Below are 14,448 nucleotides of genomic sequence, written 5' to 3'. Positions count from 1 at the left end.
AAAGTGTAAAGGGCAGCATTTACTTCTGCTGGGGTTCAACCTGAGACACAAGAAGGGGTTTTGTACTTTACTTTTTATGACGTCCTGGCCATGATTCATGCATCTTGAATCATGGCCATATAGTTTATTTACCATTTCTTATTTGTTTACTTTTAATCTAAATAATTAATTGAATCGAGCTAAAATCCCATTCTTTTCTCCGATAGGATTTTCTTAATTGTTCTATAAAGTATTTATTTTTTGAAAAAATGCATAAAAACATCGCATGGAATGATGCACAGTCACAACCACACAACTGCGAATGTAGCCCATACTAAACGGGTTGTATAGGTCTCATAAGCATACTGGTAAAGAAGTGTCAAGAGATGGGTTAACAGACCTTAACTGAATACATCAATTATCAACTAGTAGGCTACACCATTTAAAGTAGCAGCTTGTGCTAATTCAGCCTACTTATGTTTGACAAGTAGGCTGAATTGAAACATTTGTTCGTTCAGGCTGCTGCGGATATGGTAGGCTCTCCATAGGAAGAAGCTGTGTTGTTTGAATGAGGACGCTTATGTGAGGCATTATTTGACCAATCATGACCAGCAGGCTCTTGTTCTATAACATGTATGACGAATACCAATTTATTAACAGTAGGCACTTAACCCATGGCTATGTGTCGAGTGTAGGCATATATTTGCATCGATGCATTGCCATGTAACTTTGTAAAACTATCTAAGTAATTTTAGAATAACATATTATAATATAAGGGCTATTGATAAGTGATGCAACTAAAGACTACTCAAAAGATACCTGGATTTAAAATATAAAAACCAAACAGAAAGAGTAAGGTATACTAACACGCCAACCAAATAGGATAAATACAAGAAAAAAATTCAACTGGAAATGATGCGGTGGAAGACCACCGTCATCTTCGTGTTTGTCCACGCATGCTTGAGTCACCTAAGGACTTCTGATATTATTAAAAGAGCAGAAATAGGGTATTCATACTGATTGCCCGCAACAAAGAACTCCCAATGAAGCATACGGATTATCCTAGGTAAGACATTAGGAAAGACATCCAAACATATTAAGAGTGTCGACTCCGACATAATCATCCTCCTCTCTATTGTGAATATTGTTTCTGATGGCATGTTGCTACTTTTACTCGTTGGTTTTGTGAGATAACCACACACACGCACGCACGCACGCACGCACACACGCACACACACACACACACACACACACACACACACACACACACACACACACACACACACACACACACGTGTTTGTTACGTGTTTTATCTCATTGGATCTGCCTCAGAAAAACACAGGACGCAGAAAGCCATTTGATGTACAAGGCAGAAGAAGAGAATCACAGCATCTAGCAGTGGAGATCATACGAACCAAATAGGGAGAAGAGTAGAGGGGGCCATTATAGCATTCTCTTGCCAAATAACCCATAATTACCATGTCACGATGTAATGTGTTCAGACGGCTTGCGGGGGTCTTTATTTGATGGGACCTGAATGACGAGTGATTAGGTGTAATTTGCACATATTAATAATAACAGAACACTGGGTTAAATGTAAATGGTTAGATAATTAGCACTAGGCCTCAAGTAACAGGTTTTTCTTTATAAGGATGTATACTTTATATTAAATTTAGATATATAACCTATATATATGTGTGTGTGTGTGTGTACGAGAAATACATATACATATATACAAATATGTATATATATATAGTGTATGTATATATATCCACTCATACATCGAACAACAACATTGGAAGGAATCTTAAAGAGATCTTAAAGCATCATCATCATCTCAGGTAACATACCGAGAGGCTGTACAAGTAGAAAGTGGAACATGGTTCCAGGAAGGCAAAGCAAGGGACACCTGGCAAGGGGTCAATACGCTGGCTTTTGTTCTAACAACTCCTATTTTTCAGCATGGCAGGGAGCCTGAACAACTTCTTCTGCAGGTTTGATTAACAAACCGTCCCACAGGAGAGGGAGGAGTTAACCTTTGACCTTGACACCAGGTCCCTCCCCACCACTGGTACTTGAGCCCTGGGAGTTGGAGCAGGCCCTGAAGAGGATCAACCCAAACCAGGCACCAGCGACTGACCAGCTGGGCCGCTACCGGCTCAGGGCCTATCACAGACAGCCATCAGGGGTTTTCTGTGAGGTGTTCCATCCCAGCAGGGGGGAACTCTCATTGTGTGCCCAGTGCATCAACAAAAAAACAACACCTGTGACAATGACTACTGCCCTGGAGTGTTAGCCTCTCTGGTGATTAGAGGCTTGTTCATCCCCAGCTACTAAATGAGGTCAGACCAGCATCGGTTTGCCTGCAAACAGGTGTGAATGATGCTGTATGGTGTAAACACCCATTGGAGATAGGCTTATGTGAGGATGTTGTTTGTAAACTTCTGATCGGCCATCCCTGATTCTCTGGTTCTTCTCATTTCTCATTAGGAGGAGGCACCAGGCGGTCACCTCAGCTCCAACAGAACCATCTGCACTGAAGCACCCCAAGGTTCATTCCTCTCACTGAAGCACCCTAAGGGTCCGTCATCTCACTGAAGCACCCCAAGGGTCCGTCATCTCACCCACGCTCATCCACCACCACCACACAGATGACTGCAGGAGCTCGGACCCAGAGATGACTCACTCAAATACTCATACGACGCTGTCACTCGGGATATCACCAACTCAGAGGGGCGGGGCCAAGATGGGATTGACGGCTTCTCTGAGTGGCCTACCGGGGGGGGACTACCAGGACCTCAATGCCTCAAAGACCAAGGACCTGTTCATTGACCTTCCCCGCAAACAGCCCACTCTCCAACCACTGGAGGTCAATGGTAAGAACATTGAGAAAGTGGAGGCCTATGAGTATCTGGGAACCTTCATTGACCATACCCTCACCATCCCACCAAGCAGTGAAAAACAATCTTCTCCAATTTTCAACAACGCCTCTTCTTACTGAGGAAACTCTGTACACTCCAGGTCCATCAAACCATCCTACTGGCATTCTGTAGCTGTTTCATTTAGTCCATCATCACATTCAAATATATCTATAGTAAACAGATTGAACGGACCTAACATAGACAGACACAGAATCCACTGACTTTCCATATTTGTTCATTAGTGGCAGACGAACACACACACACACACACACACACACACACACACACACACACACACACACACACACACACACACACACACACACACACACACACACACACACACACACACACACACACACACACACACACACATACACACGCATACACACAGATATAAAAATACATACATCCATATTGTACATACACTGTCTTCTGAGCAAGGGAGGCAGCTGCCCCCCTGAGGGCTCTCATCATCTCCCATGCTTTAATTCCGCCTTGGCTGAATTAGGAAAGGGGGGAAAATAACACAACGCCATGTTGAACAATAGCTGGTCCTGAGATGTCCGGGATTACAACCCAGCAGTGTCCCTAACAGAGAAAAGACGCTCTGGTCTTCTCCCATGGGGCTCATTTGTGTATTAAAGTAATACTTTTGAAGTGTAAATATATATTCATGTGTGTGTGTGTGTGTGTGTGTGCACCTGCATGGGGGTCTGAAAGAGGCCCTCTAAATGCTAATAACACGTGTGAGCGAGTGAGTGTGTGCGTGTGGCTCTGAGGCTTATCACCCAGATCTACTGAGGCCACCTCAGTACACGGCAACACACACACAAACACGCACACTCACACCCCATTGGCACATCATACCCTTAAATTGTTTGCTTCACATTCGTCTAAGGATTATTGCCTTACTCACATTCTCCAATACTGTGTGGTTACCCATATTACAAAATATGAATATTAATAAAACAGGAAATCCTTAATTCGGTGAAATGTGAATTACAGACAAAATATTGAATGAATTGTAAAATGAAGGGCAAAGTGCAATGTAAAATAATGGAAAACAACTAAAAGTTGTGCCTTGAAATGAGAAAGTCTGAAATCCTCCAATTCACATTGTTACTATCTACGTTGACCCCAGATGTGCAGACAACATTACTATGAGGCAAACCAGGGCCCACACCGATCCATACAGTTTGGGTGAGGGTGGAACGTGATGGAAGACATTATTGGCATGATCTCATTACCTGACCTACCTTTACACCAGAGCAACGGTGAGGCCAGCTTAACTTCATTGGAGAGAGAAATCCCATCTGGGCTGAGTCTGGTGTTTCAGGATGGAGTTTTGTTGGTTGAGATGGTTGTGTAGTCTCTGTGTGTGTATAGACGTGTGTGTGCGGGTGTGTGGGACGCCATGGTCGTCTGTGCCATGGAACCATGGCATCTAATGGTTTTAACAACACTGGTTGCACTGCTTTAATACAGGTTTCTAGCTTGAAGAACTTCTGCCTTATGATTCATTGTTAGGGAGAATACTAACAAGATGATGAAGTATTGAAAAAGCTTTTTGGGTGTAAATGTACAGTGCATGTTTTAGATTCAAGATTCAAGAAAACTATATTTATCCCAAGGGGGCAATTAAGGATAAGGCACGTAGAGCAGACATTGCAACAATGACAAACATGAATAAAAATAGATAAATAAGTTATGGACAATATCAAAACAAAAACAGATATATGCCAAGAATGTACATAAAATGTGCAAATGTGCAATGGACAATGAGGTTGATATAGATTGCAACATTTCAAGATATATATATATATATATATATATATATGTATATATATATGGTTCAGTCCACTTTATATGGAGTGCTATGTGCAAATGTGCACAAATGTTGAAGGTCAGTGTGTGTGTGTGTGTGTGTGTGTGTGTGTGTGTGTGTGTGTGTGTGTGTGTGTGTGTGCATAACACACACACACACACACACACATACACACACACACACACACACACAATAACACGTTCCACTTTTATTGAGCGCTGTGGACAAGATTTGTATTGTTATCCTCTCAAACACTCTGTCTGGGACTTCCTGGCTGTGCAAGGTATAAATAGATTTTACTTACTTACTTTATGATGAATCTATGAAGGATCTTACGTTATCTTAGCTCTATATGCAATATCTGAGATGATGAGATCAGCCCCTTTCTGCTTTAACTTTCTCATTTTAACCACAGCAACAAAATATCGATTTGGTTTAATTTTACAAGATGGGAAATAGAAAAGGTCATGAAAAGCCCATTGGCCAGGTGCGTGGAGAAGGTCTAAGCAGCTTGATACGGTGAACATTAGAGGGATTGATACATAGAAGTGCTAATCGCAACAGGTTGGCTGAAATTCTATGACAATATTATAGCAATAATGCAAATGTAATGTTCTGCACCTGGTGTATTTAGTGTTCACTGGAGCCTCTACTATCTGGTCAGCAGATGCCAACAGCCAATGAACTACGAACAGCAGTCATGGAGTACGCGACCGAAAACCCTGAAAGCAAAGATAATGACAAAGAAAACAGAATTGTATTAATAAAGGTAATATTATTAGAATGAATAAAGCTTATCTATTGCAATCCAAAAGTAGTAGGATATAGAAATGTGTGTCATTTTGGGAACTTCAATGAATAAAAAAATGAAAGTATACTACACGTCATTTCTATCCACCCTAGGAGGGATAACTATAACAGCTAGTGTGTGCAGTTAGATAATTGTTATTCATGGTTAATATACAACCCATGTCATGAAAGTAATTTGTCTAAGAAAATGATGTTATGACGCATTCAGGGTCAATAGCTACATGCATGGATTCTGCATGATGTACTTTCTCTAACCCAATCAGACCCAAACCACTGTTGTATTGACCACTGGGAAATGCAACTGAAGTAAAACAGAAAACAGACTAGTTCTACATTGATTTTATTTTATTTTTTTACTGAGAAACACATGTGAGCAAATCAGTGAAAATGAAATTCATATTGATTTGTTTGAAATTAGTTTGAAATATCGGTTCAACAAATGTGTGTGTTTTTTTTTACAAAGGTTTGAGAGGGTTGAGATGAACTAATAAAAATGATTTTTATCTAAATTTAAATCCAACCACTGAGTAAATTCTCAGTTTTCATAATTGTTCAACATTTCGGTTATGGGTTATGTGTAATGACTAGTAAAACTGGTGCCCAAAAGCTAAGGTAACATTGCAAACCCCAACTGCTTTTTCTTTTTGACATGCAAGTGTGCTTCATAAATATGAGCATTGTATTATTGAAACCATAATGGATACAAAGGTATTTAATGGAAACAGAATAGCTAAGAAAAGTAAGAATGAGCCAGTATAGTTAGATTACGTTAGTTAAATGGAAGGCAATATATATATATAAATATATTCCTCAATAAAGAAAATATTCTTAATGGATACATTTGATTCTTTGGAAAAGAAAAGACACAATACTTCAAATATCAAATAAAGCCTCATAGCCTGTACTACCACATGCACCCTGGCCATTACAGGGCAACGGAACAACCTTTGGTGGGACAGAATAAGAGTAAATCCTATGAAGCGACACATGAGAGTGCCACCCATTACACTTCTCCCATCCGGGAACAGCTGCATCCCCATACCGGGGGCCATGAGCCCGCTGGGCTACCCATAGAGGGTTTACCGCCACCCCATTACAACAATGACCATCCAGTAAGAGCTTCCACCAGGCAGGAAGATTGAGCCAGGTGCCCCAGTGTCCGGACTGAGAGATAAGTGAGAGGCAACCCACCACAACCACCCCCCACCCAGGCTACGGAGGACAGTGTAAAGCACGAGCAGCAGGGCAATGCCATTTGCGGGGGGAGCTGAGTGGGGTCTCACTCTAGGCTGCTGTGTTCCGCAGCTGTGTGTCTGCTGTGTTGGGGTGCCCCGGCTAGGAGACCAACCCACCCTGACCGGCACGCCAGCCTCCCCATACCTTCAATGGAAACACATTGGGGGTTACCAGTATGAAGGCACAAGAAGAACAGAGGAAGGACAAAGTGTATGAAAGTGTGATTAATCAGTTTATTGTGGGATGACTTTTGATTGTTTAGGAGATTTAATTATATATTTATCTGCGTTTCAACATGTTCTCCACATATTGAATGTTTTAAGCTTATTAGGGTGATGAGATGGTGGGTGGGTTTGGACACACAAATATGGTTGTATACACATTTGAATTATGTTTAACGGTTGTCTGTTGACAGCTATGTAAGTGTCATAGATAGATAGACACATGAACAAAATGGGTCCAGGATTTTATAATAATTATCTTTTGCATTGGTACCATATTGTAAATGATGTTCAATCATGATTTCCCAAATCAAGTATGTTAATCATTAACCTACTCTTAATAAATCCTCATTGTAGCCCATCAATAAATTATTAATCATTTAGGCTTTAGAACAGTATTGAACTAGAAAAAAGGCTTTATAACTGAAAAATTCACTATTTACCTAATTAATGATTCAAAGTTGCAGTTATTCTCATGCGCTTCCCATGACCCTCCATAAAAACGATGTAATAATAGACGCCCAAGAGCGTGTCTTCATGTCGGTTGAAAACGAGGCTGTAATTGTTCATGCTTTATCCTGCCCTCTTCTTGACCTCTAGTGGGCCAGGGGGGTCTGGTGACGTCAAATCCTAACCAGGTACGCCCTTTGAGCACACTTTCTTTTCTTTAATTTTTTTGTTGGCAGAAAATGATGACTAAGATGACAGGAAGAGCACTTTCATCTGACCTATCGGGAGGCGTTCCTTTAAAAGCATCGCTGGGCTCCCCAACTAGACACCGACGGCAAGGGACCGACAGACGAGCAACATCCACTCACACAGGCTCCTAGCACTGACAACAGAAGATCAAGGTGAGTTGGGATCGCCCGATGCATGCGAAGAAGTAGACTATAATCGTGTTTCTGTCGTGACTTACAAAGAATGTATGGTTCTCTTTAGATGCAGCGGTGCTTTGGGTTGTTTTGCGTGTCACTCGTACTCTGTGCAACTCTTTCCGAGACCATTGGGCTGGTCATTGCGGTGAGTTTCTTAATTTGCTGTAGGCCTACATTATAGTCCCATCTAGAGGAATGCAACGGAATGCAAAAGCATCCATCCTCTGAAGAGAAACATTGACCTACCTTGGGTAGTGTTGATACCATTAAGCAAACAATTTAAATTGAAAACCCCAGTAACTTTCTCAAGGAAAAAGTTGTCTTAATTTCCTAACGCTGTGTGTGTTTGCGTGCGTGTGTTTTTATGCGTGTGTATGTGTGCGTTCGTGCGCGCGTTTCTGCGTGTGTGTGTCAGGCTAAAGAGAAGCGGGGCTGGACCCTCAACAGCGCGGGCTATCTCCTGGGTCCCCGTAAGTACCGGTCTGCTCCTCTTTTCCGCCGCGGCGTCTCGTTCATTTGGGGTTCATCGAAGCTGCTTGCGCTTGTAGTTTTTCCGCGCCTGCGAATGTTGCTGACGCGCCGTCGGGTGTCGGGTAGTGCGACATCCGACGGCACTGTCCGACATCTGAGACCTTCATATAAATCGTAAAAAATTGCCAACAACTACGAAATATTTAAATAACTGATGATAGTTTCTTCGAACTTATACACTTGCCTTGGTAGTGAGAACCTTTCAGAAGGCAGTAGGTCATAGGGAGATAATCTGTGTTCAATTTTAATACTATATTGTAAGCTATCGCCTATTCTTGAGACATATGGATAGATAGAGAGATGTTTTCTGTGGGAACCTGTTTCATATTGGGGTTCCAAACAGCACCATATCAACAGCCAACCATGAAGAGCTTGTATGTGTGTGTGCCTGTGTGTTTGGTGAACATGGTGGCATCATAGTGTGTTTGTGCGTGTGCATCCAGTTAGTGGTAAAGTAGTGTGTGTGTGTGTGTGTGTGTGTGTGTGTGTGTGTGTGTGTGTGTGTGTGTGTGTGTGTGTGTGTGTGTGTGTGTGTGTGTGTGTGTGTGTGTGTGTGTGTGTGTATATGTACGTACACAGTAAGTAGTATAGTAGTGTGCGTGTGTGTGTGTGTGCATGTGTATGTTTGTGTGTGTGTATACGTACACACAGTAAGTGGTATTTGTGTGGTAGTTGTGTGCGTGTGTTTGTATATGTTTGTGCGTGTGTGTACAGTAAGTAGTATAGTAGTGTGCATGTGTGCATTTGTGTGTGTGTGTGTGTGTGTGTGTGTGTGTGTGTGTGTGTATGTGTGTGTACTTGTATATGTTTGTATGTGTGTATATGAACGTACACAGTAAGTGGTACACTAGTGTGTGAGTACGGTTTCTGTGTGCGAGCGAAGCCCAGGGTAAAGGTTGCTCCTGCCTCATCCTGTGTTCCAGGTCGTATTGATCACCTAATTCAGATAAAGGATGGCAGTGCGAGAGGCAGAGACGAGCTGGGCGCCCAATGTAAGATAGAAACACATACGGCCGCTGCAAGGCTCTGGCGTCAGGGATTGCTCCGTTGTAATATATGTTCCCATTTTTACTATCCATTATTTACTCTTTCTTTGAATTTTGTCAGGGAAACGGTGCGCCAAAATAGAACGATGGCGTTGTCATTGTGACCAGGAAAGAGATGTTTGTTAAACTTTCAGGTTCAGGTGCAGCAACTGAATCTGTATAACTATATAGAATCTAACATATAGCTATTCTATATAACCGATTCCGATTTCTTCTGAACTAAACCCATCAGGTAAACAGAAGCACAACTCATGTGGAGACGGGCATTTTTGACAAGATCAAGTAGAAAAATGTGTAGATTGAACACTAGTCCAAATGTTAAGATCAAGCGAGTTTGGTCGAGGGTTATTGACATTAGAGGGCTGCAATTACAAAAGAGGGAAATATAATGAGCCTTCAGTCACAGGGCACAACTCAAGCACTACTTTATTTGAGTGTTTCATTACCAGGATGAGTGAAGCATAAAGCCACTCACCAGGGCACTTCTTCATCTCTGTGCAGCAGGCCCTGTAGTGGGAGGAGCTAAAGGCTATAGGCTCCAATCAGAACCAATCTGCGGCCCCGGAAAATGCCGTTTATTTGTAAACTAAATGAATGGATTGCTATTAACAGTATTTTATGTTCACTAAAATGCAATTTCTCCTCACTATTGAGCTGGGCATTATCTTATTGTGAAGGTAATGCTGAAGGAGTATATTAAAGAAGAGGTATATAGTACTAACCACTCCTGGTTGTGCTGTTCAGTCAAATGGTCAGTATTATAGTTAAAAATTGACAAATCAGATCTTCATATGAAAGACTCACTCGCTGATCAGAAAGTATCAACCGCAGTGCACCAGAGATGAGGCTGTGCCTGAGGTTTGAAATAGTTAAGCTTTATCAAAACAAACACAAAAATGACAAAACTCTTTCTGAATACAACATGGAAAATTTGAATTGACAAAGCTTTAATACAAACGTATGACTTTATATAGCTTACATAATCATTTTATTTTCATGCTTTTAAGCTTTCGTTTGGAGAATAGTTAAAGCTTAACTATTCATTATGCCTTCAGTTTTTGTGTTATTATTTCATTCAATTTACATTATCTTTAATATTGATATAATTTGGTGTTCATCTGTTCACCCAATTTTTCATGTGTTTTTTGTTCAAACTTATGTCGTGCTTCAATTGTGTCATTTTCTTTGGATGCAACGCAGAAATCTCTTATTTTCTAAAGCAATCCCAAGAGCCAAGCCCTGCAGGTGGTCTGTAGAAGGAAACGGGAAACAAACCCTTTAAACATGCAACAAGTATCTAATAAAATACCTCCAGTGTCCTTCAGGTGTTTTGAGCCTCAGCACTCCTCAGGGAGTGTTTACATAGACTGGGTGTGTGTTTGTGAGAGTGTGTGTGAGCAAGGCAATGCATTCAATACAGAGAAGCAGAAAGGAAGTTACGTTTTTTAATATAATGTTTTATCTTTTAGGATTTAAATTGAATGTTTTATTTTTGTAATATGCAAAATCTATATTAGATCAACAATTCAGTTTATTTGATAAATCAAATGTTCTGCAAGTACAAAAGTGTACACATCAGTGAGAATGAATGTCAACTATTGTTGACCACAATTCAAATTTTACAGATGACATTTTCATTTAAAAGTGTTTTAATGTCAATTCATATCGTCTTATAATTTTATAGATGGCATTGATGGACACAGGTCACTGGGAGACAAGTCTGGTTTGGCTGGCAAGAGGGAAATGCCACAGGATGAGGAGTTCAGAACAGGTACACACACACACACACACACACACACACACACACACACACACACACACACACACACACACACACACACACACACACACACACACACACACACACACACACACACACACACACACACACACACACACACACACACACACACACACACACACACACACAAACCTTGAGCGATACTTTGCAATGTGTCTAAACGTAAAAATGTAAATTACTTTGTTGGACACAATCACAAATAGACTGGGATTCCCCTAAGGTAAAGTAGTATTTCTGCAAGGGATACTTTATATTATGTGAGAATATAATCTGAGCATATCAGTGGCAAAAACAAGCAATTTTAGAGGATTGACCGAAAAGGTCCAAAAGGATGAGATCCTAGCCCATTTTCGCAGATTACAGCTGCAGCATTCTCTCACAATACTGGGCCAATTAAAAAAAAAATTGTAATCCGGTAGACCCAAAATGATCAGAAATAGGGTCCAGTTGGAAAAATCCAGAGGTTCTCCTCTAAGGTTAACTTTGTATTTAATACGTCACTCATTTCATGCACTATTTAAATTTGTACGTCCCCGATCATATGGTTTATCTCCACAGGTGCTCTGAGAATACCAGATGAAGATATTGTACACACCATCATTGACTTTTTATCATACCTCAAGCTGAAAGGTTAGGTATTTCCTTTTTGGTTTCTTACCGTGAAAAGTCTTTGTGGTAAAACCCGAAAAAGTTCTAATATGCCTATTGTCTTCTACTTCATAATCTATATCTTACTAATCTATTGAGCTTGTAGTCCCTTAACAACGTAGTCTCTTCATTGTGCATGTTGTGTGTGCTTGTTCTATTTGTGACAGCAGAGATCGGAGCGTTTGAAAACCTTCCTTCCTCTCTGACGTCAGAAGAGCTCGCAGAACGCTGATCCTCTGCCTAGCTGTGCCTCAACCACCTTTTCAACCAAACATCATCATTTCAACCCTTCTCTGATCCCATGTTATCCAAACAACTAAAAAGAAAAATCAATTTTGAAGCTGACAATGTTAGCTCTTTTGGCAATTTAACAACAGATTCTAAATGTCTACCCTTGATGCTATAGATTAGTATATATTGATTACATGTTTGGCTTTATTGTGATTGTGAAAATGATAAATGATCTTCTCTATTATTGTCTGAAAATAAAAGTCCCTATAATGTCCCATGGAGGCCAATATGGGAGACAGATGACGTCCAAAAGCTCTATGATTTGAATGTGCTTTGGCTCGCAGCAAACTATTCATAGCCTAATACTGTGTTACTTGATAATGTACCATTATCTGATGTTCAATAAAGGATAAAAAAAAAAAAACATTGCTGCGTATACTTTTGCCCTACAAATAACGTAGACGAAAATGTGTGATCGTACCATGTGGATGACAGCCATTAAGATAATGTTGGCCCTTCAGCACACCCAGCTATTGGTTGGAGAGATCAGAGGGGTTAACGTCCAGTCATTAGAGCTAATCACCTTTCATTCCCCATCGTTTTCTTGTGCATTTGGGGAAATAAAACTTAGTTCTCGAGATTATCTCTTCCATGCTCAAGGTGGCCTGATAAACAACACTACTTTTGCAATCATTATCATACATATAACCACCCCCAAATACTAGAGTGCCGAAAACATAATAGAGCCCCCTTTATGGAGAAGGGTCCAGCTGCAGGCTTGGGCGTTTCCGTCATGACACAAGAACGCCCTTTAGGCGTTCCTGGTAGCGTTTCATCGACCAATCACGAGGTGTTTCGAAAGGCATACTGGGTTTCGCAAGGCATACTGCGAAGCACAGTCGCAAGGCATACTATGCTTTCCTTCCTTAATGCCAATTTGACCTCTCTCATTAGATTTAGCAATCATGGAGCCCCCACTGCGCTAACGTTAGTTCTATGCTACCCGTGCTTGAAACTGCTGTTTGAGCAAATCTAACTAGCGTATATTTCGGATGTTGACAGCCGTGCGAAGAAGAAGGGGTTCGGTGTTGACGGTGAGAGTTAGGCCAGTTTATAGCAGGGTTTCCGTTGACGGTTATTACCGGTCAATGACCGGAAAAAAATGAGGAGGACCGACAATTCTAAATGTCCCAGGTCAGAATGACCAGTGGCGACTGGTCATTAGGGGCAAGTCCCTACTCTCACAAGAAAACAATAAAAGAAAATGATAATGAAAAAAAAGAAATATATAAAAAATAGAATATATATATTTATATATATATATATATTTTTGAAAAAAATAATCTCCCCAGAAAGTACTATAAAATAATAACTTTTATTTAATTTTTAGTCGACCCTGGCTTGCTTCTTCCGGCTGAGTTCGTCTGGAGGGGCAAGAGGGGCTCTAGCCCCATAGATATATATATTAACTAATAATAATTATAATTATATGACAACCAATAAAAAACAACAGTGTTACCCCTTATGTTTTTTTCATGACGACTCATAAAAATCAACAGTGTTACCCCTTATATTTTATTTGACAAAGACAACAGTGTTACCCCTAATGTTTTTTTTCATGACGACCAATAAAAAACGACAGTGTTACCCCTTATGTTTTTTTCATGACGACCAATAAAAAACAACAGTGTTACCCCTTGTGTTTTTTTTTACGACGACCAATAAAAAACAACAGTGTTACCATTTATGTTTTTTTTCATGACGACCAATAAAAAACTACAGTGTTACCCCTTATGTTTTTTTTCATGACGACCAATAACAAACGACAGTGCTACCCCTTATGTTTTTTTTCATGACGACCAATAAAAAACAACAGTGTTACCCATTATGGTTTTTTTCATGACGACCAAAGAAAAACGATAGTGTCACCCCTCATGTTTAATTTGGTAAAAACGACAGTGTTACCCCCTATGTTTTATTCCATATATTTCGACAGTGTTACCCCTTATGGGTTTTTCATGAAGACAGATAAAAAACGACGGTGTTACCCTTTACGTTTCATTTGATAAAAACGACAGTGTTACCCCTTATGTTTTTTTCCCATGATGACTGATGAAAAACCACAGTGTTACCACTTATATTTTATTTGACAAGGACATTTATTTATTTTTTTCAAATATGTTTTTTTTCACGACGAACAATGAAAAATAACAGTGATACCCCTGTCGACGTTTTTGCGGGGATTCGAACCTGAGCTGTTCAGAGTATAACCTCCGATCTCATCAATGCACCATCAAGACACCGAATAAAGAGACCACAA

General features: G+C 40.4%; 1 protein-coding gene and 1 non-coding gene across 5 annotated transcripts; one reads left to right on the top strand and one right to left on the bottom strand.

Moving 5' to 3' along the window:
• Positions 1 to 4,786: 4,786 nt before the first annotated feature.
• Positions 4,787 to 4,928, bottom strand: LOC130389914 (small nucleolar RNA SNORA23). The gene has a single exon (XR_008896692.1). It is a non-coding gene; the product is annotated as a small nucleolar RNA SNORA23 (small nucleolar RNA).
• A 2,852-nt stretch (positions 4,929 to 7,780) lies between these two features.
• Positions 7,781 to 12,543, top strand: gal (galanin/GMAP prepropeptide). Of its 4 annotated transcripts, none has more exons than XM_056599664.1 (7): positions 7,781 to 7,847; positions 7,936 to 8,016; positions 8,287 to 8,341; positions 9,326 to 9,394; positions 11,133 to 11,219; positions 11,808 to 11,879; positions 12,068 to 12,543. In XM_056599664.1, exons 2-7 carry the CDS (start codon positions 7,936 to 7,938, stop codon positions 12,127 to 12,129), a joined length of 426 nt encoding a protein of 141 aa, XP_056455639.1. In that variant the 5' UTR covers positions 7,781 to 7,847; the 3' UTR covers positions 12,130 to 12,543. The 4 variants fall into 4 exon arrangements, with proteins under 4 accessions (XP_056455639.1, XP_056455638.1, XP_056455641.1 ...); XM_056599663.1 differs by having other exon boundaries at positions 12,065 to 12,543; XM_056599666.1 differs by lacking the exon at positions 9,326 to 9,394.
• Positions 12,544 to 14,448: the final 1,905 nt, after the last annotated feature.

The sequence above is a fragment of the Gadus chalcogrammus genome, chromosome 9 (genome assembly GCF_026213295.1).
Source record: "Gadus chalcogrammus isolate NIFS_2021 chromosome 9, NIFS_Gcha_1.0, whole genome shotgun sequence".
Lineage (NCBI taxonomy): Eukaryota > Metazoa > Chordata > Actinopteri > Gadiformes > Gadidae > Gadus > Gadus chalcogrammus.
The sequence above is the reverse complement of the archived record's forward strand: the minus strand, read 5'-3'. Positions and strand labels throughout refer to the sequence as shown.